The sequence below is a fragment of the Trachurus trachurus genome, assembly GCF_905171665.1.
Source record: "Trachurus trachurus genome assembly, chromosome: 22".
NCBI classification, from domain to species: domain Eukaryota; kingdom Metazoa; phylum Chordata; class Actinopteri; order Carangiformes; family Carangidae; genus Trachurus; species Trachurus trachurus.
Window position 1 is genome coordinate 6,061,464 of NC_139907.1, and position 26,372 is coordinate 6,087,835.

Genomic DNA, 26,372 nt, shown 5'->3' on the forward strand with positions numbered 1-26,372 from the left:
TGCTCCAGTCAACAACAGGGCTAATATGAAAATAAATGCAGAGCCGCTACAGCCCAACACTGAATTTCCATGCTTGTCAGTACAAATCTAAATTTGCATGGCGACCATTTGTTTCCGAGCGCCAGTTACAGCTGTGCGGTTTCCCGTGTTTGGACTAGTAAGTTGCAGCTTGCATGACTCAAGTTTTAACGGCTTGAAAGAAAACAGAGATGAAGGAGAGACGGTAGCCTCCAGCTACGAGGCGTGTGGCGTGGCCGGAGGGAAGCTCTACCTGTTGGGCAGACGGATTCTTTTGATGGCGTAGTTGCAGTCGTCCACCTTGTTGCGGGCTTCAAACACGACCCCGAACCCCCCGCGGCCGAGGCACTGCACCGGCTCAAAGTCGGTCAGATACCTGGGGAGAGAGAGAGGAGACACTTCGGTTGAACCACGCTGTGCTCACAGGTGGAGAGCAGCCTGCGCGTGTGACATGTGTTATTACCTACGTCCCTGACAGTTTCACAGAGCTGGGATCATATAATCCTCTGTAGTCGGGGAGGTGTATTAAGTGGTAAAAAGGTGATTAACAGAGGAGAAATTACCAGCAGCCAAATCCCCGTCAAGGCCGTGGGTGCTGATTTGGCAGCTGACCCGACTTAAAGCTAAACATGAATCATTAATTTCACATTCACATCGTGGTGTCAGAAAAATTCTCAGCTGTCGCTAAGGCAAACTCCACTTCCAAGTCGCACGCTGAGAAACAGCAGAGATAAACGGTGAGAATAAATAATGACTGGAGTGTGGAAGAGAAAATCATTATTACTGTGTGTAAATAAAGATTTCTCATGTTGAGTGTGTTTTATGAGAAACACCTGAACAAGATCTCTTGACAGGAAAAAGGAGACAGAGGCCAGAGCGAGTATTCAACTTATCAGGTTAAAGGAGCTTCTTCAAAGATGAATGACCTATTTTGTGTTTCGCTTTTAAGATACAGAATTCAAAATGTCTATATACCGAGTTTGAAATTAACTTTTTATCGCCTAACAAAGACGCTCAAATCCCTGTCAAGGCTGCGAGTGCTGAGCCGGCAGGAAACTAAGTGAAGGCTAAACATGAATCATTAATTCACATTAATACTGTGCTGTCACAAAAAATCTTGGCTGTCACTGAGGAAAACTTCAGAAGTTATGGACTTACAAAAACAATTCTGAACTGAAGAGACAAAATTCCTTTTTTTTCCTTTTTTTTTATTGTCATGATGTTGGACTAACTTGGCCAATTTTTAAGTGAAGAAATGTAACATGCATTTGTTAAACAGAGTAGAATTTCTTGTCGACAAGGCTCGTCTGCTGGCTGCCTCTCGATCACACCACACCTGTCAGGTACATCAGCTTTTTCACGGTGTGTGACTCCATAAACATCATTAGGGAGCGCTCTGTTATCCTAAGTAGATGTAAAGAGATAAAACCATTAAGTTTGCTGCTGAGAGAGAGACAACGCTAAACTCTGCCTCCATTCACTCTCCTCTACACCCTGTCAAAGCATCCCCTGCTGAAGCCCCTCTGGGAATTGAAGGCTGTCCTATTAGGAAATGTGTGAGCACATGTGATTCGGGCCTCTGTTTCCTGATCTTTATCTCCCTCCTATAATGACCCTGACTCATGTCTGCCGCAGCTGCTGCAACTGCCTGCTTTATTTAAAGAAACTTCTCCGGCAAAAGCAATCTGCATGGATTGCAGCAGCTCTAAAGGACGGGGACGGGCGGGGTGTTTGTCATTTCAGGGTGGATCAAAGGAAGAGACTGAGCAAGTGATGACACCAGGAGAAAAAAAACAATCACACTGCAGTTTAATCAGATTCCTGCTCGTGCCTGGGAGGGTAGAGTCGCATTATTTAGCTCATGATTGTAAACATGTAAAGTCCATCTATCAGACCACGGAGGGTAAGGGTGGGAGGGGAGGGGGTGCGGGGGCAGGGGCAGCTCATAAATTATGTCCACTGATCATATTCCCATATTCCGGTTGTCCAAAATAAGAGAAAAACTTCAGACAATTTGCTGACGGAGACGTAAAGCGACACCCCGACCCTGTGGCAGATGCTGCTGGGTGGGGTGGGGTCTGTGGGTGACAAGGTCATTTTCATTTGATGGAACAGCTGAGTTATCCAATCATGCACTACTACGGGCTCGCATCTCCAATCTCTCTTGCCTTGTCCTATCCAGGCAGGCTGGGAAGACCAGTGGTCACCATGGTAACAGTGCTGAATTCTGTACTGTAGCTACACCTTGAAAGAGTGAGACTGTGTGCGCTCGACTTTCAAGCGGGAGGATAACAACTCCCCGGCACAGTGTGTGAAACTTCTCCCGAGTCATTACAAAATCATTTACATGAGGCGCGTTTCCGACTCGGTCTCCGCGGCGCGTTAATGATGTACCTGGATACGTATTCGCTGGAACGGGTCTCCATGGCAACCGGCTCTTTGGATTCGACAACCTCAAGGTCAAACTTGCTGTCTGTCTGGCACTGGGTCTCCGACTCTTTCCGTTGCTTTGAGGGGAGGGGAGAACAGGAAAATACACATTTAGGAAATTATTCATGTTGCTGGGCTTTATTGCTTAAAAACAACATTCACTTTCTATGGCATTATGGGTATTTTTTCTAGTTTAAAAATCAATACAATCATTTAAAAACAACAAAAAACTTTAAAAACTTGTTCCAATTAGGTTTGAAATTGACATAATTATGTAAAATAACAAAAAAAGTAAATTACGGTATTTGCTTTCTGTGATAAAGCAGTTTTCTTTTAGTTAATAATTCTCCCAGGTTTTGTGCTACAGACCGTCTGTGCTCTTACCCTCACGTAGGCGACAGGGGCCGGGGGGTGGAAGAACTTGCGGACGATGTAGGTGGTGGCGGCGATGCAGAAGACGATGGTGCCGAGGATCTCCTTCCACCAGGGCAGCAGCAGCACGGGGTCCTTCCTCCGGCGGCTGTCGCCCGGCGCCACGTTTCCCTTGATCAGGCTCACGGCGCTGTCGCGTTTCTCCCGGAAACGCTTGCTGTAGGGGAAGTAGTAGCCATTGTCTGCCCGGGGGGGAGACACAGAAATTAATCAGTTTACTTTACATGCTGGCTGCCTGCATGTTCTTACATTAAAGGGATAGTTCAACTTTTTGGCAAATTGGCCCATTGCCATAATCCCTATAGTCATAGCAGTAGGTTTGTTATCTTTAGTTGTCGGGGCAAGCCATTTTTATAACGGCAGAGCAGAACCACGAGCTGCTCAGAGCTACACTACGGAGGCTAATGGGATTTCTTGGTTTCCCTCATCAAACTCATCAAATACAGAATCCAACAACTCCAAAACGCTCTGGGACGAGACTGAGTTGTTTTCGAGGCAAATGCAGAGACTGCTTACCGAAAAACTGCCCCCGACGGGAACGCGCATCAGCGATTTTGCATGAATTTTCCTTGAAAACAACTCTGTCTCGTAACGTTCTGTTATTATCTCATAGCGTGGTGAATGTGCAGGTCACAACTTGTCCACCAGAGCGTTTTGGAGTTGTTGGATTGTGTATTTGATGAGTTTGATGAGGGAAACCAAGAAATCCCATTAGCCTCCATAGCGTAGCTCTGAGCAATTAAAAGGTAACGACCTATCCCTTTAAATTTTATTAATAGCTTTTACAACCTACAGTAGGTTCTTACCATAGGGATACTGAAGGATGGACAAGGCTCCGTTACTGTATTCTTCATGGGAGAACTTGTCATTATTCAGACATTTGTCAAATTCATCAGAGCCGACCAGCGCTGGTGTCCGGGAAGGAGAATCTGTGTCAGGAACAAGATGAATAAGATCTCTGATCTCTGTAGAGAGAAGGATCGATACGGAATAACAATCTCAGAGGGGCCATACATCAAGGGATAAATAGTGTCCAAAAGGACTTCAAATATTTCTTATTGAGGACACAAAGTTTGACTTTGTGCTTGAAACTGCAGTGATGAGGTCAGTGTGTGGTCACTGTGGCCTGGGTGCAGGCGTCCTCACCGCCTCAGTGACTTTATGTAATTAGACACAGCACCTAATGAGTGAGGAGTGGTGGTGGACTTACGGATTAGAGGCTTCCATTTGACAGTAGGCAGAGGAATTATACTCTTCTCTGATCCGATAGCTTGGGAGGGGAACTTCTCAGTGATCCGCACCGAGGACTGGAGGTAGAGCTGTCCCTGGAACATCCCTGATCAAATAAGACCAAAAGAGTTACACATGAACTAACGGTACATCATAAATTGTGCATCCAGACAGATGTTTTTATAACATGCTCGTGTAAAAATGTACCTAAGTATACACTGGACTCTGCAGCTCCCCTGGCCTTCTCTGGATCTTCATCATCATCATCTTCATCAGTTTCTGCTTGGTTGCTGTAGGCGGTGTCATCGAACAGGCTGATGGGTGTGACTTTACCACCGCCAACCAGCCAGGCCGAGGCGATGGGCGTGCAGAACTACACAACACACACAGGTGATGCAGAGTTAGAGGAAATGTTTGGTCGATCGTCTCCAGAGTGAAGCCGATTCAGTTTGATCAGTTTGCAACATCTCACCTGTCGCTCCCACACCAGCTGTCCGTCAGGCTCCGTGCTGAAGGCCATGATCTTCCAGTCGGGGACCGACACCTTGATGACGAGGTCCAGGTTCTGGTTCTGTTTTTGCTGGTGCTGCGGCCGCTCCCTCTCCTTCGTCTCCTCGGTGATGACCCGCTGACTCTCCCTCCAGGCGTCGCCGTTGGACACCTCCCCCTCCAGGAAGTTGAGTCCAGACTGAGCCTCGGGAAGAAGCTTCAGCTCAAAGTTTCCCACACTGAAGTTCCACCTAAAACATAACACACAGGTTTAACAACAACTTCAATAACAGGTCAGTGACTCATCACCACAATGTAGGGTTAACTTAAAAAGTAATTGTTGAGTGTTATTTTGTTTAATAACTGAATTATTTGTCATTTTGTGCATTTTAAATCTGCTGACTCTAACATCGCCATGACTGAAGGAAATACGGGTGAATGCTGAAAGCAGTAAGCTGAATGAGCTGAATAAATTGTTGAAACAAATTTGAAAAAAGATGAAATAATATCTGAAAAGTAAAAGTAGAACTGTTTTTAACTGAATTGTTGAAGATCGGTAAATTGAAAGGCTGGAGTCTACTCAGATTTATTTAAAACTGACAACTTGAAAACATTTTTGAACCATTACTAATATAGATGAAACAATATCTGAAGAGCTAAAGTAGAAGATGGAAGACGTAGGATGTATGGAATGGTTGTAAATTACTTGAATTAAAAAGTAATTGTTGAGTGTTATTTTGTTTAATAAATGAATTATTTATCATTCCGTGCATTTTAAATCTGCTGACTCCAAATGTAAACAAAGTGAATGTTTATCTAACATCGCCATGAGTAATACAATTAAGCATTTACTCTGCTACTACGGGTGACATCAGGACACGCTCAGGAGTAATGCACTGCATACATTATGGAGCTTCTTTTCTCCCAGAGACCAACTGAGGATACTAAACAACAATGAGAAAGTAGATGAAGTCTGTGCACAGTTGCGTGAGGGGGACCGGGTCTGAACCAACCGCCACACAGGATACAGTGGCTGCTTCATGACTCAGGGAGACTGAGTGACAGTGACAGATTGACTGATTGAATAAAACTCACTTCTCCATCCCTGATCGGGGCCTGATGGCTCGCACAGTCTTCTGAGTCCTTTGCAGCAGGAGCACGTCTTCAGCCTCCACCTCGTTAGTATTATCCCCCCAGTGGCTGCAGCCCACCGCAGAGCAGATGTACCGGAGCTGAGGAGAAAACACAACAGGGGAAATTACAGAGAGAGGTTTATTCTGCTGCCTTAGAGGAATTAGGATAGGTTGATGTTTTGTTGACTTCTTTCCAAACTAATTGGTATGATCAATTTGATTCGGTCTCTCGGCGGAACAGAGGAAGAACTCGTCACACCGTTGCCAAACTGTTGATATCTGAATGGAAACGGTTGGACTGACCTTGCCGCTGTAGGCCCCCAGCCCGTACGTAGTCAGGGATTTCCCCCCGACCAGGACGGTGTCCTCTCCGATACGGTAGGACGACTCCAGCAAGGACTCCACACTGAAAGGCACTGCCTCCATACTCTCTCTGTCCCGGTTCCACTGGAACAAGGCACCGTCCAGCGAGGGGATGACCATCTTATTGCCAAACACCTGCAGGAACCGACACATGGATTTTCTTATTGGTTTTCACTTCTTGTTATTTGGGTTTTTTTTGCCATTAAAACTATGAAAAGTTGATGTTTGATTAGTTGGAGAGGCACAAATCTAGAGGTCATGTGATGCATGTGATGCTGTAACACGCCTGGGCTCGTCCTACTAAAAGTCCAGCACCAGAAACACACAACGGTAGGGCTGGGACGAAATGCTTTCTCCCAATTTGATTCTTTTACGATTTTTTGGTGCTGATTCGATTAGAGATGCACCGATCCGATACCCGGATCGGATATCGGATGGATGAGGCCGATCCAGCATTCTGATCCAGTCATTTCTTTTTTATTAATATCATACACAGCAATACAGTTACAGCGATCAAGTGTTACTTATTTCTTTTTGCTGCTAATGTACACTTTGTTATTTGTTAATAAATAATATTAAGTACATTTATATCTGTGTTAATTTGTTACATTTTTTTAACAAGGCAAGCCTGATGCCTTCACTCACATGGCAAGGTATACGGTTCATTCATTCAACAGTGGTATCGGATCGGTATCGGGTATCGGCCGATACGCTCAGCTCAGATATCGGTAACGGATTGGAAAAAACTGGATCGGTGCATCTCTCGATTCTATATAAATTGCGATTCTTCAATTATTTGCCATTTTTGTGATTTTTTGTTTGCTTTTTTTCAACAGCAGGCCATGTGAAAAAGTTGAAAGATCATGATATCAGGAAGTGGTTCTGACTTTATGACTTCAATCTGATGCAACAGCTTTCAACCTACTGGAATAACTCTCTCCTACACTTTGAAAAGTCCTTTTCAGCTCAGACAGACAATCATCGCTCAAACACCAAAACACTTGGCCCGCACAGACAACAGTGGCCGACACACTTCCGCCCCCACACAGCGGCAGCAGCAGCGTCAGCCCCCGCACACTTGGACTCAATCCACAGGCCTGGGACCATTACACAACTAAGAGCCCAAGTAATTAACCTGGATCTTTATAAAAGTGTGCAACCGTGGATATAAAGTGTGTGTGTATGAGCTATTAGGTCCTCACTGTGGGGAAGCAGCAGTAAGGATGACATCATTGTAAAAACCTGAGCCTAATCCTGATTTAACCTCCATAGGTTTAGCTCAGCGGGGGGGGTGGGGGGGTGTAGGGACAATTGTTTTCTTCACACTTTAGTCATCGTTATGTAAAGACTGCCCAAAAAAAATCTGTTTATCTGTCTGTGTTGTGACTCATTCTTTTCAAGAAACGGCTCATCGGTGTAAAGGCCGTTTTCACCAATTAGTGATTCCTTCTTTCTATTATAAACACTTCTAATAGGTGGGAGGGGGGGGCATCAAGTAGTGCTGGGGTCAAACCCATGACCAGTCACTCAGTCACCTTGTTTTGGAAATCCTGTCGGCCTCTACAAAGGTCACCGTGGAAGCTTTGTGGTTGGTTTTAAAAAAAAGTGCCAGGAGGGCAAAACGCGTGGCAGACTGATTTATTAGAGAGCATAGCCAAGAGCAGAGGTGATGTCATCTTTTTAGTAAGGGAGGGGGGGGTGACTTGGAGACAAAACCAGGATAAATTTAGCAGCCAAGTGAAAGGAGGAGGGGTTAACAATCTGACCATCACATCACACCACGGCTGTCAGGGCTGAGGAGAGGCAAAGAGGTTTAGAGCGGAGGGGGAACTTCTGTGTGGATGAGTCATCCTGCTCCTGATGCTTTAATCCGGCCCAGCGCTGGTTCGTTCGTTCTACCACCGCCACCACCAGTTAGCCTGGATCTCCTCTCTCAGCTGCTCCTCCTGCTCTTCTTCCTCCCTGTGGGTGCAGACGTGGTTCTACTCCACTGATCCCTGCTTGACAACGCTGCCCTACAAAACTCTGCATCAGCAAGCAAGCAGCGAGGAAAAACTCACAAACACAAGTTGTTGTTAAAAGTTACGTAAGAGTAAGACTGGAAACAAAGTCATCTCCTTGGAAATGCACAAATAAACAAGACGACATCTAAGTTCATCAAACCAGGTCGTCCTGCACTGAGCAGGTGGAAAGTCTCAGTTTTTGCTGCTTTTTAAACTCTCTGCAAGTTGACGATAGGACAAAAAGTTGATGCTTTGCTAAAGTGATTTAAGGAAAAAAACGTGGGGTGCCCTGCAGGCAAAACCATTCAACCTCCCTCTACTAATTTCTGTGTTTTACCTTCATCACCATCTCGGCTCTTTAATAATCCAGTTGAGCTGTCTGGTGAATTATTATCTCTTTTCTAAGTTTCAATAGAGCTCAACAATCATCATAACTCAGCACAGTGAAGTGTCAATGAGTCCGTAGAGGGTTTGGTGACAAGTGGGATGTTTCACATTGACGTATTTTGACAGCACTTGAAATCATAAAGCAGTCTATCTATATGGAAGTCACAAAGGTTTAAGTGATTAAAAACGGCTGAGACTGGTGTGTAAAGTTATTTACAGCTAAATCCAGGAGAAGTTCCTTTTACAAAATTAAAAAAAAAACTTTATTATCTAAGTGGACGTATCCAACAAACAAACAAGCTCTGGATTGATTTATATGTTCTCTTCCTCCCGCAGGTAACCTCACATACACTGACCCAGTTTAACATGCTGCATCAAACGCACGTTACTTCATTCACGCAGCATAAAACATAAATCTACAGCTAATCTCTTTGTTTTAAAAGCTCGATCCAATCCAGCTGCTGGTGTCATCGGTTTTATGATTTTTGGCAACGGCCCTGGACGACATTACGTTAAATACATCGTATTACTGTACTGTGCCCGTCCATGCCATCGAGTTCATAGAGTTTATGTGTTAGCTTAGCTGTGCTGAAAAAAAAAAAACGTGTTTACTTAAATCTGCTCCTCTAATTGGAATCAAGGTTATTCATTAGATCTGCAGCATCTGAGATATAAAGAGTGAATAGATCTATTGCTATAAATATAAACCTCCCCTTTCTAGATTACATGAAAAACCCTAATCAAAGCAAATTAAAGGTTTCCTTTGATGAAATGTGTATGAATATATGATCAACAGCCCGCCCCCCCCCACTCTGTTGTTCAACGCCTTTGTCTCATTTTTTTTTTAAAGGGTTTCATGTTGAGCTCCATTTGCTAACGAGGTTGTAGATTTTGCCTTCCTAATTTTCGTGGAATAATAAAATAAATGATTCAAAACGAGCCGATCACTTAAAGAAATAGTGTAAGTCATTAAAAAAACAGACTCCTCAGCACAAATGTTTTCCTCTTCCTTGTGGCTCCTCTGCTATGAATTTCCTAGACTTATGAATTTTTTAAGAGCTATAAATCAGACTCATTCATGTCTTAGCCTCTGCTCTTGTTTTGAATGTGAAGATACCCCTGATCTAATATTACTGCACCAAGCGCCCTCTGTATGAGTTCATGTATTTTGTTTTCATCTTTATTAGTTTAGTTCTATATTATTAACACTATTGTATATATGTATATCATCATGGAGTCCTCTATATGGGCAAGGACAGTTGATATTACTTTGTGTTTACAATGATGTCACTGTATTCGACCCTTGAGGAAATGCAGCAGGGGTGAGGAGGTGGGTTCAAAGGGATCAGGGAGGTTGAGGGGTCGGACCGGACGGCCGCTTCGGCGTGTGTGTTGTGTGTCGGTGTTTGTGTGTTTGCTGCCGACGCTCCAGCGATCCTGTCAAACAGAGTCAGCTCTCACCCGCCGCTAATGTGCCACTGTTGGCCCACAAGGCTACTGCTCCACTTAGAGGCGACAGACAGTGAGAGAGAGAGACAGACAGTGGACACAGGGAGAGAGAGAGGGAGATGGTGGCGTGAATAAAAACAAAAAAACAAAAAAAAACAAAAGACCGTCTAAACGGCAAAAAAAAAAGTGCCCATCTGGTCTTTTTTCATCTTCCTCCGCCGGCCGAGCAGAGTTATTGCTTGTCACATTAGTCACCGTGAGGCGATCAATTGTTAGTCATTGTGTAGTGATCAATCAAATTCTCATTCATTCACGCCGCATGCCAAGCGGAGGTATGCGAGTGTGTGTTCTGTGTGTGTGTGTGTGTGTGTATTGTCTATTATGTGATGACATCATCTCTGGTTTGAGGCATTACCTCACCTCACTAATCACCCAGCCAGCACCCAGCACCCCCACCACCACCGTCGTCTTCTTCTTCTTCATCCCTTTAACCCCGCCCCCCCTCCGGCATGACTCACTCACCATGTTGGCACTGACTCCCTCCATCTAACCCCCCCCCCACTCCACTCCACTCCACTCCACACACACACACACACACACTTAACCCTCCTCCCTTTAACACCCCCCGAGCGACTCCTGGCTTTTTGAAGTGATGGCTTCTTTTTCTGCAGACAACGCTGTTTGTGGCTCTTCTGCTGTCCCTCATTTCACTACAAAAAAAAAAAGAAAAGAAAAAAAAAGGAGAAGAGAAGATGCGTAGAGCCGGTAGGATGCAGCAGGTGACTGGCTGCCGTCTCCCCCAGCATGGCGAGGCCAGCCAATGACACGGCGGCAGACCCCCCTAGCCTCTAATCACCGAGCAGACTGGTGTCTCAGGGACCCGACGAGCACCAATGAAACTGTTGCTAAGCGCTCGGGAGGCGGTGTAGAGGGGTGGGGGGGTGGTAGGAGACAGTAGACCCCCCCCTACTACATACATACACACATAACATGCACACACACACAACAACGCCCCCACACACAGCAGCAGACAGGCATCCCAGGTTACTGAGGGCAGAGGGGACATGGTTGGATTTAAACTTACATAAAGTACATAAGCATAAAAAAAACACACACACATACACATACAAGATGCGCACACACACACACACGCACGCACACACTCCAGGGATCATAACAAATGACGTCACAGCGAGTCACTGGGTTCAGCGCTGACAGGCATCTCTCCTCGTTCCACCCCGTCAGCCAAATGAAAGCCAACAGGTGAAACACAGAAAGAGAGAGAGAGAGAGGGAGTGCAGCGCGCGCACACACACTTACACACACACACATGCACACACACACACAGTCAGCATCCTCTGTCACAACATGAGCACATTGGAGGATGACAGTCAGCCAGGAGGATGTTACATATGTGTCTATGATTTTCTTGACACCATATGAAGTCAACACACTCCACACACATGTAAAGACTCTGCAGCGTCCTCCTCTCCTCAGAGACGCTGCAGCAGCTGTGAAAGCTGCAATAAGAATAAGAATAGGAACACTTTGATAATGTGTTCAAGTGATGCTGTAGTTTATATCTATTTATTTATTTATTACATTAGAGAGACAACGTCATTTACTCACAAAAAAAACAAAACAGAAGATTTTGATGTATTTTTTGATTGATATTCATTTTGTCTCGGATCTAAATCTATTTTCTAGTAAGGAAATCTAAGGAGGAAAGAAAATCACAACTGATTAGTTTACTATTACTCACTGGGCTAGTATTGTAGTGGCTTACTTTTACTTTTAATAGAAAAAATATTTGACATCAATGCACCTATTTAGACAGGCTTTTAATATTCAGTGACATTTGCCATTTTTTATGTATTTTATCATTTCTGTGTTCTCTTTCTTTTGTATCTGTTATGATATCCTGTGATATTTGTCACTTGTCATGTATTTTCTTTCTCCTGAATTTGTTATGTAAAGCACTTTGTTCATCTTTCCGGATATTGTAAGGTGCTAAATAAATAAACGTTATTATTATTATTATATGTGAATGAATAGACTGGTTTAAAATAACACCAACTAAGCCGTATAGGGGGGAAAAAAAACAATATTAAAATAAAAGGAAAAATAAAAATTCAAGTCAACTTTCTGTGACCAAAGAAAAACACGAGGGAAAAAAAAAAAAAAAAAAGCACAACTAGGTTCCACATAACAACTGTGGCATCTTGTAATTCAGCGTTACTGGGGTGCAACTCTCTATTCAAGGTCAAATGTGCTGTACATCGGGGTGCAGCAGACTGTGCAGACGCTATACTGTGCTCCGAGGAACCTTTAGGGGTTCTCCACATTATAACCTCTGAGGACTGAGGAAATAAGAAGGGGCTCATGAATTCTTATTTTCTAAATCCCAAACACAGCAGTTCTCCAGTGTGTGCCACCAAGCAGAACAGGCTTTTAGTTTTTTGTTTTGTTTTTTTTGTTTTTTTAATTCCATTCCCACTTTACAGCAGCAGCAGATCTCAGCTCCTTCCTTCAGTCGCTGCTGTGATGTTTACCTCGATGAAAACCTGCAGTCTTCTCAGGCTAAATGACAGATACTCCAAAAAACCACTTCACCCACTAATGGGTTTTCTGAATGACATTCTACTGAAAAAAAAACTTATTTTGATAATTGACGATCAACTTAAACTGCTTATTTTGTGCTTTCATTTTCTACACATCTTTAATCCTCTTTCCCTTTGAGCCAGGCGCTTATTGCTTTTGAGCTGTCATTTAAACAGTGTGGGTTGGCTTTTCATCTGCGCTGCCCACCACCAACTGATTCTAGTCAATCAATCTTTTTCTGCGGGAAACATAAAACACACCACAACCATGAGCCAGGCCTTTCCTTTCTGGAAAAGCCCCCCCCCCCCCCCTTCCACTTCTCGCCTCTCCACCACTTGTCAAAAGATATAAAACTTTATGAACTGGTCTGCATGGCTTTTTCATTGTTATATGACACTAATAAAGCAGATATGTAGTTATATGGCAGAGCCCAGGAGTTCATTACACTCGCCAGCACCGAGGGTCTAACATTAAACTGATCGGAGCCGCCACGCAGACCCTTGTTAGTTTTCAGAGGCTTTTTTTCCCCGAGGCGAAACTCTCATCCAGAGCGAGTCCACATCAAAGTGAACCACGAGCACGAGTCTGTGTGCCGTGTATTTCGGAGAGCGGCGCTCTGGTCTCGCTCTGGGCTACGCTTCACTTTCAGCATGTCGGTGTGGGCGGTTTTAAGCCTCTGTATACATGTACAGACGGGGGTCTCGCTGCGCTTCTATGTGTAAACCACTACAGTCAACAAAGAGGCTAATCCTCCAGGCGATATACAGCTACTCGCAGATTTCTGTGGGGGTGTACAGTATGTCTGCTGTGTGTGTGTGTACATGAAATGAATGTAAACAACAGCAAACCTTGGTCGGCTGTTCAAAGTGCACCGAGTTCAATCATTGGCCTGAGTGTCTACAGAGAGAGAGATGTCAGGAATGTGGAAATTGACTTTTTCATCTACTGGTTGGTTTTCATCAGCCGGGCGGCGTCTGGTGAACTGGTTTAATTGGCTGTGGTTGACTCAGTGTTTATCAGGAGGGGCTGGGCTTTTACACGTCAAGAGATAACACAGAGATAACAGTATTAGTTTACACTGCCCATCCAAAAACAAAAGTCACCACGTGGATTTAACTAAGTTATTATGTAAGAGCCTTCCATTGGATAATTACTGCATAGATGATTATTTTTCATCTGGCAACAACTTATTTAACCCTAACTGATGCAGTCTCATTTCTTAAAGAACCATGTTGGAAGACACATCCTGTGAGATGTTAATCTATTTCACAAGGGTCAAATTATTGGCATCAAGCAAATAAAACATCTAAGGAGTTTGCTGAAACTACTAGAATTGGGTTAAGAACAGAGCTGCAACAATTAATCGAACAATAATCGATTATTAAATGAATCGTCAAGTATTTTGATAATCGGTTTGGGTAGTTTTTTTAAAGAAAAAAAGTCTAAATTCTCAGATTCCAACTTCTTAAATGTGAATATTTCTGGTTTCTTTGTTCCTTTATGACAATAAACCGAGTCTCTCTTTGGTTTGTGGACAAAACAAGACATTTGAGGACGTCGTCTGGTGGTTTGGGAAACACTGATTGATGTTTTTCAACATTTTTCAACATTTTATTGACCAAACAACTAATCGATTAATCGTTTAAATAATTGGCAGATTAATCGATAATGAAACTAATCGATAGATGCAGCCCTAGTTAAGAACAGTCCAAGGCATTATTAAAAAATTGGAAGGAGAGTGGGGAATCATCATCTTCAGGGAAGAAATGTGGTCGGAAAAAATCAAAGATAAAGCCGTAATCAAAGCTAAAGGCAGTCCAGCGAAATATAAGAGTGTGTGACTTTTTTTTGGTGTCTCTATCTATACACTGCAGTTTAGTTGCATTAATGATCCTCCAGATGTGTGCCTCTTCAACATGAGGTATGTTCTCCTTATTTTTCCCCCATTCAGTTGAACAGAAGTGCAAAAGGAAACACAGGTGCAGGTCTACAGTACCTCAGGTTTGCTGAGGCTTGAGGACACCAGGCACCCCGAGCCCACATCCAGATCCCACTGCTTCCTGCCCTGGTTGTGAGGATCCAGAGCGGAGATCCGGCCGTCCAGGGTGCTGATGATTACAAGAGACCTGTGGGTAGAGCACAAAGACATCATCAGTGTGGGGGCCGTCGCTCACTGCAGCTTCCCCTGCTGGCAGCGGCTGCACTTGCTTCAGTCTTGGCCACCAAAGTACTTTGCACTTGTAAAGGCGACGGCGCGTCTCAGTGAGCTGGTTTTTTTTTTTCTTTTTTCTTCTCTTTTTAACACTACAAAACAACATTTACACTGGTGCCGTCCTTTAACTTTAATCTTCCCAGTGGGGGTTTCAGTCTAATGCCATCACAGACTGGATAATAAAGGGCAAAGAACTGTGCTGGTGCAGATGTTGTCTGCCTTTGTTTGGCAATCAGGGTGACCTTCAACTGCAGCCAACTGCAACACCTGTGCCATGACAGACCCCACCCCGTCAGCTCGTTTGGGTGGCAGCTTGATTAAAGACGGGACCAGACTTGAGGGTTATTAAAACCTGACAAGACATCCACTTAGAATGACTTATTTCCATTAAAAATAAATACATTTAATCCTCTATGAGCATGCAAGATCATCGATTCTGACTTGTTATGGTGCAATGTGCATGAGTTGGAGGTGAGTGAACTTTTATTTTAAACTCAATCAACTCAAGCTTTGTTTTTAAATATGACTTCTACCTGTTGTAACCTCACAGAACAAACAGACTTAAAAAAACGCCGGAAACTGGATTTCAGATCAAAATCAAAACAAAGACACAACTATTCCAGATAACTTGTTTTTCTTATGTCCTCGTTTTACACATGTGAACTGTGTTACTATCAGGAAACGCACCAGAGCCTGCTGCGCCTCAGGTATGGGAAGAGCACACTGGTAATGCTCTAAAAACAGATGGTACGAGACTGTTAAGGGTACACGGGGGGATTTGACACGGTTACTTTTCTCAGGCTTAGAACTGTTATTACTGCCATAAAATTAGGCTAATTTACATGTAAAACCTCAAATAAAATGTTTTTATGCGTCAACAAAGACTGTCTTTCATTCAGAGTCGCTGGATTCATACGGTGTCATCTCTGATTAGTCCTGGCTTCCTCCTGCACTCCTGCACCAGCGCTGGCAGAGAATGTGTCGCTCACGACGGCAGCCGAGAGAAAGAAAACAACCAAACCCTTCACAGCTTTGTATAATTTCACCTTCAGAGAAAAAAAACCCAGTCTTAGGTCTGTTGGCTATGATCAAAGTTGTTTTGCCATCACTGGAAAAACTTACTCTCATTCCACCAAATAAAAAAAGAAAAAGAAACACAAGAAATAAAGATATTCTGTGATAGCGATATAAAGTGGACACATTTTCCACATATTTCATTCAGAGGCTCTGTTGAACGAGACAGAGGGAGCGGCTAAAAATAAGACGGGGGAGAGAAAATAAGATGCAAGGGGTGGGGAGGGTGACAGAGTTTCCCTCAGATGATGTATGGCCTATGGATTTCTCACAGCACCAGTGCGCTTTACCCCTGAGAGAAGATTTAGGAATAGTTGTAGTGATGGATTTTAATTTTATTGCACCTCTTTCTTAAACATCAGGGTTTTATTCCCCATCAGAACCCAAAGAACAATTCCCCTGGATGAGTTGTTTTATTCTCCTTTATGTGCCCACACAGCAGGATGTGTAACTCCGGGGTAAGAAGAACAAGTGTAAGTGAATGGAGACGCCCGCCGCCCGGCCCCACCCTTCCTTCGCCACACTTTTTAGGGCTCCTTCTGCCGCATTGCTTGTCAATCACGTCCTGAGCTCTGGCAGGGGCCACCTCCTGACTATTGATTTGTATCTGTCTCCAGGAGATGCTGTCAACGGGGGCTTTTAGCTTTATTTAACCGGCGAGGGTCTTGCTGAGCACACATGCCGTGTCTCTGAGCACCCAACCCACCGCCCGCCCTCCCATCCGCACAGCTGGGACTCGGGCAGCTTCCCTCTGTCGGCCGCTGGGGCATATGGGGCTGTAACTGCCTCCCTCGAGGGAAACTAGACAGCAGTTGTTGAGGGAAGAGAAAGTGTTACACTCGGTCACTTTCCCAGCCTCGGAGTGAAAAGAAAAATGAGGAGGAGACGAAGAAAAAAGTGGGCTCAGCATCATCCATCATCTGTATTTATGTCCAGTGTGACAGCTGCCAAGGAAGCTGAGAGTATTAAATAGTAGCATCAACCGCTCCATCCATCATTCAGACTGAGGAGGTGAATTGCTCCTGATTGCTGTAATCCCTTATTGATTCCACCTATCGAACACTGTTGAGCCATGAAGGGGAGGGAGCATGTTCAAGGATGTTAAAGCCTTAGGAAAACTAAGCAATAGATTGTTTCAGACGGCGCAAATCAATTTCAGGAAGCCTCCTCTTCTGTTTCACCGACACATTCACGGGGAGTTTGTGGAGGCAACATTAGCATAAAGGATCAAAGTTTATCACGGTTTCACTTTTGTTTGCACCACGAGTTACACTCGCTGCTCCGGACCGGAGCGCCGTTTCAGCTCAACTGGAGCTGGAAGTTTGCATAAAAATGCAAATAAGATCACTTAACAGTAATGAGCCATGTGTCTTTCAGCCCCATCAAAGCCAAGATTATCTCCCCCCAAATCTGCTCATAGCATTATCAGCCTCGCCACTCGCACTGAAGTGTGGAGTACTGAGGAAAACATTGTTTTCTCTCTCTCAGCCACCAATAAAAACACAGCGCTAAAGCCCGCTCCCGTCGCCTCCATTGGCTGCCGGAGCCTGCCAAAAATATTAGGCTGATTGGTTGTTGCTAAGCAGGCGGCTCTCTGAGAGGGTGGAAGCTTTTGGCGGCCTTCGCTCGGCCGGCCCCGCCCCCCTGCGAGTCATGCTGTGAATGTAGAAGTGAGGAGGAAGAAGTCAGCAAGAGCATCAAGTTCAACTTCAGAGATGGAAAGAGGGCGAGCGAGAGGGAGAGATAGAGGAATTTCATTCAGAGGGAGATCAAAGGCTTTTGTGGACTCTTTGTACTCCAGATAAAGGATAAGGAGGAGTAGAGAGGGGTGGGGGTGGGGGAGGACACTTGACTGTACAACTTAGGTATCAGGATGGTAATGGAGTAAATGAGCAGCGGAGGAGAGGATGAAGAGGGGGGGAGAAGCCAAAATAGTGCTAAAGCGAACAATAAAAACAACTCAAACAAAACAAACAGCCCCGCAGTAGCGTTTACAACTCGAGGCAATTTATTTTCCTACGTCTGAGCCCCGAGACGCTGGCGCTCTGCTCGTCACCAAAGGGAGAACATGTAGCCTGTGGGGCCGCTGCTGCCGCTGCTGCCGACTGTGACAGATGCAGGCGGCGGACAAGCTGAGGAAGACGTTGGGAGGAAAAAGAGTGAGGAGGAAGAGAGGAGTGAGGCTGCCAGCAGCAGACTGAGGGTTGTTAGCGTCCTCGCCCTGTAATGCTGTCAAAGTGTCATAATAGTGCCGAATGCTTCTTCAATCACAAAGCGTATGGCGGAGCAGGGAGCCAATTAGCCTCGCTCTCACCAGACTCTCTGCTCCTCAGAGACTCCCAGCCTCAGTCTGCACACACTGGCAAAAAAACCCCCAGCTGCTGGTAAACACACTCCATTGAAAGAAACAACCAGGATGTTTACACAGGCCGAGTCTCCAAGGAGCCGGAGCCGCTGAGCTGGACCAATCGCGTCGGCCCCGACACTTTCCCACGACCCAATGGGAGCGCTGTTTTTCCTCCTCCGCTCGGCCAATGGGCGGGTTGGCTCTCGCAGACTCTGAGCCAATGGCGGGGCAGAGCAGCCTGTAACCATGCAACAGCGAGCAGCCTGGATGCACGCATGGAGTTGTGCTGCCGCGCAGCTGCTGCCGCTCAGCCCGCCGCGCCGCGCCGCCACAGAGAGAGGCAGAACAAAAATATGAGAGCGTGGGGAGCACGTGGGGAGAAAGTTATGGATGCAGCTCGGAAGCCGGAGCCGCACCCAGCAGCACCAGCTGCACCAGCAGGAGGAAGGAGACAGGAGTCAAGTGCATTCCCTCAAACTGTGCACATTTTGACGGATAACTCTGCAGAAATGACACATGTTATATATTCATCAGAATTAGACTCAGATTGTTAGATAAAACCAACAATGATAACCTGGTTACAGTGGAAACACAACATACCTCAGTCCTTTAACAAGTTTTAAAACATGCTGCCAATAAAAGCAGATTAAGAGTCTGAGGTGAAGGTTCACCTGTAGGGTCAGCCAGGTGACTGATATAGCACTTAAAAACATCTTAATGTGACTTTAGGGTTTATATAACTGTCCGTACTCGGAGCCTGTTCATTAAACAAGTGATGTTTTATGTCTGTGTCACAGCAGTTAAAGTCTGACTGATGGGGACCTGAGTGACAGAGCTGCGACCTGCAGTCTGCTCCAAAAAACCAACCTCACATCCATCACGGTCACTGCAGCAGCAGACCTCCGCTGCAGAGAGCAAAAGGTGTGGCTTTAAAAAAAAAAAAAAAAAAGCGTAAAAAACACATCATTTAAAAGCGTTGCCATCACCCTCTCTCTCTCTCTCTCTCTCTCTCTCTGCATAAGTGTGCTCTCCTCTCACATGTGGTAAAATCCAAACTCTATGGCGCCACGCTCCTGACTGCTGATTGGCTGAGCTGCAGCTCGGATCCACGGATCTGATTCGTTGTTGCTAAGCAGTGAGGAGCCATCCAGAGTGAAAACAAGACAGCATGGTCCTACTAACTACCAGCTAACTCCTTGTTTTCAACCTCCTTTCCCTCCCTCCCTCCTTCCTCTCCCTCTCTCAAACTATCCCACCTTTCCTGCCTCTGCCCCACCCATACTGCAGTGCTGCAGGATGGGTCCTGCCGACTTACCAAAATAGCCACCGACCTAATAAATTCACACCTACTGATAATCACATTCAAACCATTTAGATACATTTATAAAAGAACCTGTTACTATTTCTGTCCAGGGCACATTGTTATGAAACGACCTGCAGATATTTTGCCAAATGAGTCACAGGCTGCTCTCCAGCCCAGACAGACAGACAGTGTTTGTCCAGTGATCAGATTATCTCATCCCAGTATCACAAACTCCTGCTCAATTTCAGGTCAACTTTCCACTTCATAACAACTTATATTATATTCTCACAGCCAGCAACAGAATAAGAGACATGGATACACATTAGTTACATAAGGACAAGACAAAGAGGACGGAATAGGTTAAAATAGATTATATAAGCTTGTTTGAAGAGACACCGAGCTTTTGTATAAGTGGAGTTTTACCTTCACCTCTCTAAAGCAAAACATTCCCTCGATAAGGACTGAGTTTGAAGAACCAAGTTGTAATTGTTCAATTAAAACTTCCCAGAGGGAGTTCAATCAACTTCATCTTGACCTGTTATTTTGGGGACAGTGTCTATTAATAAAGCCCACAACATCTCCCTGGTTACAGAGAGCAGACTTTACTGAAACAAAGTCAGGAGCAAAGAAAAAGAAAAAAGGAAAAAAAAAAAAAAAAACACAAAACAAGGAAATGATCTTTCCCCTCCCGAAAAAAGAAAAAAAAAAGTCTCCTCCTCCTCCTTCTTTACCTAACTATAGCCAGACCCATGCGGCCAACTCAAATTCTGAGCACTAGCCCATCTCTCCCATGCAATTGGCCGACAAGTCGCCCGGCTTGGCCGATTGGCTGTTGCTAAGCAGTAGGCTGGTGGGAGCCAGCCGGCGAGCACGGCGGCCCAGAAGAGCTGTTGCCCCTACAGGGCCCTGAGGGGGGGTGGGGTGTGGTGGTGGTGGTGGTGGTGGAGGGGGGTAGCAGGTTCAAACAAAGCTGCTGTCCTCCTCTCCTCTCACCTCCAAGTGCTCCCGAAGGTGCTGGAGGCCCCGACGGAGGAGACTCGCTGGCGGAGACATCAAACCTGGCAGTGCTGTCACATGCATGATTCACACACACTCACACACAAAAACATACACATACATGCACGCATGGCATGCACACACATGCACACACATGTACAGACGTAAACAGCGAGTCTCTAGAGCGGAGGTTGTAACGTATAGATGGCAGCATTAAAGGTGAGGTGACAGCCATCAGCCGACATGACTGCGGCTCACGTCGCATCCTGAAGACAGGATCAAAGCGTACATCTAGAATATTTATAGATTACAGGATGCAGGGGTGGAGGAGGAGGGAACAGGGATTAAAAAATAAATATAAAAAAAAAACAACAACTGGGACTGACAGAAACCAAAAAAAATGTTGACATCTGAGCATCGGCTGGTTTTCAAACTGTCCCCATGAAATGTTTTCAAGAATGTGTATTTGAAGAGCTCCACTCCAAAATCTCATTTGCAAGAAAAGAATAAAAGGCTTTAGCAGAAGCCCATTCACTTAAAAACTGGCTCCAGGCTGTGGCAGTTAAAACACTGTCCACAAGTCGTGCTCAAGCGCTCTGAGTAGTTGTTGTTGTTTTTTTCTGCTCCGTCTTCATCCTTTCAAAGTAAACTCTGTGATTCTTTTTCCTTTTCATTTGTTAATCTAATCTCCATAGATGCCACTTGTGACAGCTGTAGTACTCGTGCTGTGGGACGCTGGGAGAGCCCTTGTACGCACATCCTTGTTCATGTCACATTGTTGACTGTTCCATGTCGTTGGATTGTGTCATTTATTACCAATATTTCTATTTATACATTCATTTACTTTGTTTAAATGTGTGTTAACCTCCAGTTGAGAACGACATGGGCCATCTCCAGGGGGTTTATTCTCTAATTAAAATGTGAAATAAATAAATCCTTCAAATGTGGAGTAAGTGTCAATAACAAGGTCACGGTTCTTTATATGTAAGTATAGTTGTGTGATAACATTATTGTTATCACAAGACCTGCTCTGTTTAACTTGGACGACTGCAGCCTCATAGACTCACTAAAGGAAGTGGTGATATTATGTTTACAAGACGACCTAATTAATGCTGAATGTGGGGATAATTGTTCTCCAAAAAGTTCCCTGTTTCACACAGTTGACTTTATTTGTCCTATCATCAGTCCACATCCACAGTCTGTTATCCGTTTACACACAGCGTTGTGTTTTTGTTCACACCACTGAAGTGATACACAACAAAACACAGCAAAGTGGTGTGATTGTTGAAATACACTTTTCCTTTTTGTTGTGAATGTGGTTTCTGGCATTTAGAGAATCTTTTTTTTTGTTTAAATTGGCTCCATTTTTTAAAAGAAAAAAAAAATCATCTCTCGTGACATTTTGTAAAGTTCAACAACAACTCTCCTGACAGATGGATGGAAACAGAGCGTGGAGTAGAGTATATACTCCTGGGGCGACATTAGAAAGCGATGTGTACGTGTGAAGCCAGGTAAGGGAGAGAGCACGAGGGAGGGAGAAAGTGTAGGATGAGAGAAAGAGAAAGAGAGAGAGAGAATTAATACGAGAGGAAGAGGTAAAGACAATAATTAAAACAAAGAGATGGACTGGGTGTGATCCTCTGTCTTACACTGTTTTGACACAGGAGGAACAGGAAAACCTTCCTCCAAGTTCATTATTTTCTTATTTCAGCAAAGTCTGCATCATCTTTTATACATCTTTGTTGTTGTTTTACACACAGGCTTCTCAATGAATAATTCACCTGCTCATTATTGTGTCTGCCTGGTTAATTCTTTATCTTGTCAACTGGTGTATGTAGAAATCCCTACCCTTGTGTGGCAGCATTTTGAGAAGTGACAGTGATAAAGCAGTGTTATTATTTAGGCAATAACACAGCGAGACAAACTGTATTTGTCAACCTGGCGTGAGATCTGAAAATGTATCAGAATATTCTAACTGTAAACTCAAAGAGGACAAAGAGAAAAGGAGCTATTAAAAGTTTTGATGCTATAATTTATTCTAAAAAGCATTACCCAAAAAAAAAGTGGCTGATACGAGATGACTCAGAGCCAATTAAGTGGTGCCAGACCGGCAGCGATGATACGATGAGAAAGGAAAGTGGGAGATACAGACTGTGACAAAGTGAGAGCGCAGCAGAAAGTGACAGACAACCGGTGGATGAACCGCACAGGACTCGGCAGTGGCAGGGTGTGACCAGCAGCAGCAGCAGCAGCAGCAGCAGCAGGACCGACGCTCAGGAGTTCTCCTGCAGCAGCCGAGGAGCCTGGCAGGGGAATACACCCTGCCCCGATCACAGCAGACCAGACCGCTCTTCTTCTAATTGCTTTCGATTTCTTCTCGATACTGTACTGCAGTTGACAGACAGGAGGCACACGCTGCTGCTGCTGCAAGCTCCTCGTGCGTCTCACTAAGTTTGTGCCCTCGGTGGTGCATTAGAACTGCAAGCCGCCTCTTGTTTCTTTATGTTTACAGTGATGTATACTTTTTATTCTTTGTCTGCCATGTAAAAACACTGTCTCTCTACCTCAGACAACATATGCAACAACTAATCACACCTATTCCTCTCAACTTGAGCTTTCAGGAGCTGACGGCACAGTGTGCTCAGTGGCTCCCTGTGGTGACAAAGCTGGGTTTGTATTGCATCTCAAATAAATAATACCATGCTTCAGGGGTTGTCACAAAGCTTTAGAGTGAAACTCAATATTAAAAAAAAGGTAGAAGGCACATGCATGGGAAACATGTTGCGTTTTTATCGCCACAAAAGGTACAGCTACAGAAACAGCAGCAGCAAGTTTTAAAGTTTAAAAAATCCTCAATAAGGTTCGATTCATTGTAACAATGTTTTACGACTGACTTTTGATCCGGCTGCCTCTTGAAAAGCACAGAGCATGTTTATCAGACTACACAGAGAATAATTTAGTAAGAGACACACTGATACACTTCAACAAGGAAAGACACCGAGGTGAAGGATGATGGGAGAGGCGGCGTCACTGAGGTGAAGTGTAGGCTATGTAATGGTTCTGGTAAAACAACAACATGGCAGAGTGAAGGAACATTATGAGGAACAACACTGCGCCAAACATCTAAAGGTGGGCGTCAAACCTACTGTTTACCAAGGAAGACAAAATCAATGCCCTACCCACTGCGCCAAGAACTGCTTCTCAGTTTTTTTTTTGGGCAGCAGCAGTGTGTCTAACAGGGTTTCGTGTGTGTGTGTGTGTGCAGAGCAGTAAACTTATGACGACGAGCAGGTTCCCGGGGATTTTCTCAGCAGGGTGACATGCCTTTGCGTGATAACATGTCTCTCAATGTAAACTCTGCTCGCCCATGTTTGCGCTCATGTGTCCTCGGTGCTGGCGCAGCAGCAGAGCTCACACTGAAGACAAACTCCCTGAATGGAACAATACGGTTTATCTGAAGCAAAACACATTGCCACTTCAAACTTATTATGTTGTATTGATAAGAGATCCCAGCACTCAGGACGCTGCATGACAATATTAAGATAAACACCTTATCTGAAGTGTGGCTATAACTTTAAAACATTTTTCTCTTAACTTCTTCTCATAAATTCCCAATAAATGTGAGGTTAATTACATAAACAGACCCCTACTCTATTCTATTCAAAGACTGTCTGCTGTCTGACTGACAGGGGGAGATAAGATGAGGCTGATGATGAGAGAGGATGGTGTCTCTGTTGTCAGGTGATAAGGATGTGCCATTCATGTACTGTGATTTTTTTTTTTTTTGCATGATAAAAAATAAGCAGCAGCAACTTGGCTGCAGAGTGCAGAATGACAGCTTTATGACACAGAGCATGGGGAGGGGAGGAGGTGACAACAAACAAAGCCGATCACCTCATACTGTACCACACATGTGATTAACATAAACGTGCTTATATATCACGCAAACTTCATGATGACAGCCACATGCTTGAGTGTAAAGGAGGGGAACAGGATTATAACGGGACCTGTATTTCCAGTGCACTTAATGCACACAAAGGCATCCGTGCAATCTTACTGACATCTAGACATTTTCTCGGTTTCACTGTGGAAACTTTGCAAACATCAGCTGACGTCCGCTGTCGGAGCGCAGCGCTCACAAAACTTTCAGGTCGATGAAGTGAAACGCATTTCTGCCCGGACATGCCTAAGCACAAGGAAGTGAGTAGTCTGTCATAGAGAAGGACTTTCATTTTTTTTTTTTATCAACAGACAGATGTCTTCAATGTAAACCAACCACCACACAGTCAGCCAAAAATAACAACTAAGAGGGAGGGCGCTATATGCAGCAATTTCCATCCAAAGTTTTGGTCATAACTCTGCGCCCATTATCGGACGATGTGTATGACTCGCTCACCACAGCCGCGTTAACTCTCATTTTCAACTCTGACAGTTCACAGTGTTGGCTAGCATGTCTCTAAGAAGCATTTAAACAAGAGTATGTGGGACATGAGCTGGTGAGACACATGCCACAACTAGGGTTTTAACCCGTGGGGAAGTCAAGTCACCACCAAGCAACTGCGCCCCACCACAACAAGTTTTTTTGAGTGCGGCGCTGAGGCGGAGGAATACAGTACAGCCAAGCGTCCAAATCACCACCACTTATTAGTACGCTAGCTTGCTAAATAGCGTGAAAATGCGATGTTTTAGCTAGTTATACTCAACTTCATTCGGTTCTGTGTGATTTCACGTTGTTAGTTTGTCACATTAGAGGTCAAATACCTCTAGCAGGTGCTGAAAACACGTGTCAACCTAGACTTGTCCGATAATGGGTGCTATGGTTTCCAGCCGTTACTGACAGTTTTTTTTCTTCCTCCATTCTTTTTTTTAAAAAGCGAATTAACGGTTACCTCGTGGGTCGAACGTTGCCGTTACTTTCCCCATACGACTCTTCCGTCTCGCCGGTCGACCCGTTCTCGTCGTCCTCCACGGTAACATCTGCTGCACCGATGACAGGGGGGGCACCGCCGAGGTTCTCCAAGCCCCGCTTCATGACTCTTGTTGCACCATCTTCCTCCGAGATAGAAGCTGCTGCTGCTGCTGCACTCCGGGAGACGGCGGACTGCGGCTCCCTCCCAGTCCCGATGGCGGAGCCCTGAGCTTGCGAGGTCCCGAATCCGATAAGAGCTTTCACCAACAACAGCAGGAGCACCAGGGAAATGCTCACGTTTCCAAAGTGAAGCCCCCTTTCCATTTGTAAGACTGGCACATTAGTGAAATATGAGATTTACATGCCACTGGCCTTGTAAATCTGAACATAAAAAAAAACTTAAAGTCCAAAAAAAAAAACACGTAACTATAAAGAAAACTCCGTTGTGTCCCGAAAAACGCCCTTTCAAATCTGTTCTTTAAGTAAACATAAACAGCCACTGGGACACCATGTTATTCCCTTTATACTTGACTCAAGACTTGCCTTGGTAACGCTAAGCCCCGCCTTGTTTCTACACGGGGATTGGACGGTTACATGTCGACGTTCGTTAAAATTTCATGTAGTCGTTTCTGATTGGACCGTGGCGCCGTCAATCACGCATACACCATACTAAGCAGACCGTGATTGCGTCAGACGTCTGTCAGTCAAAGTGGCGGGCTCGCGCGGTGCCAGCCCCCTAAACAGAGCACCTCATTGGCTAACGCGTTGTCCGTCACCACGGCGCATGCGCACGGGGCAGCTGCCACACAACTGGAGCAAAAGGTGACGCAAAAAAATCCCCGATGGCGAATCCTATGGCGGACACATGATTGGTGGTATGTGTCGTTGTCCGACCAATAGGAGAGACGATGTCGATGAGCTGCGACGCCATTGGTCCAGCGGTATCCTCGCTGACTAAATGATTGGATATTTCAGCTGTCACTCACGAGTAGTTGT

At 44.8% G+C, this 26,372-nt stretch overlaps 1 protein-coding gene across 2 annotated transcripts in view; it reads right to left on the reverse strand.

Annotated features, from left to right (window-relative positions):
* eif2ak3 (eukaryotic translation initiation factor 2-alpha kinase 3) overlaps positions 1-25,900 on the reverse strand; it is a 36,484-nt gene extending 10,584 nt beyond the window's left edge. The window contains exons 1-11 of one of the 2 annotated variants that reach the window (XM_083998993.1): positions 25,357-25,900; positions 14,532-14,661; positions 6,036-6,230; positions 5,695-5,831; positions 4,583-4,850; positions 4,318-4,483; positions 4,091-4,216; positions 3,687-3,809; positions 2,833-3,062; positions 2,413-2,525; positions 272-394 (exon numbers count right to left, since the gene is read on the reverse strand). In XM_083998993.1, the coding sequence (XP_083855119.1) occupies positions 272-394; positions 2,413-2,525; positions 2,833-3,062; positions 3,687-3,809; positions 4,091-4,216; positions 4,318-4,483; positions 4,583-4,850; positions 5,695-5,831; positions 6,036-6,230; positions 14,532-14,661; positions 25,357-25,700 (1,955 nt within the window). In that variant the 5' untranslated portion in view covers positions 25,701-25,900. Of the gene's footprint in view, positions 1-271; positions 395-2,412; positions 2,526-2,832; positions 3,063-3,686; positions 3,846-4,090; positions 4,217-4,317; positions 4,484-4,582; positions 4,851-5,694; positions 5,832-6,035; positions 6,231-14,531; positions 14,662-25,356 lie in introns of both variants that reach the window. The other variant, XM_083998992.1, reaches the window with a different exon arrangement.
* Positions 25,901-26,372: the final 472 nt, after the last annotated feature.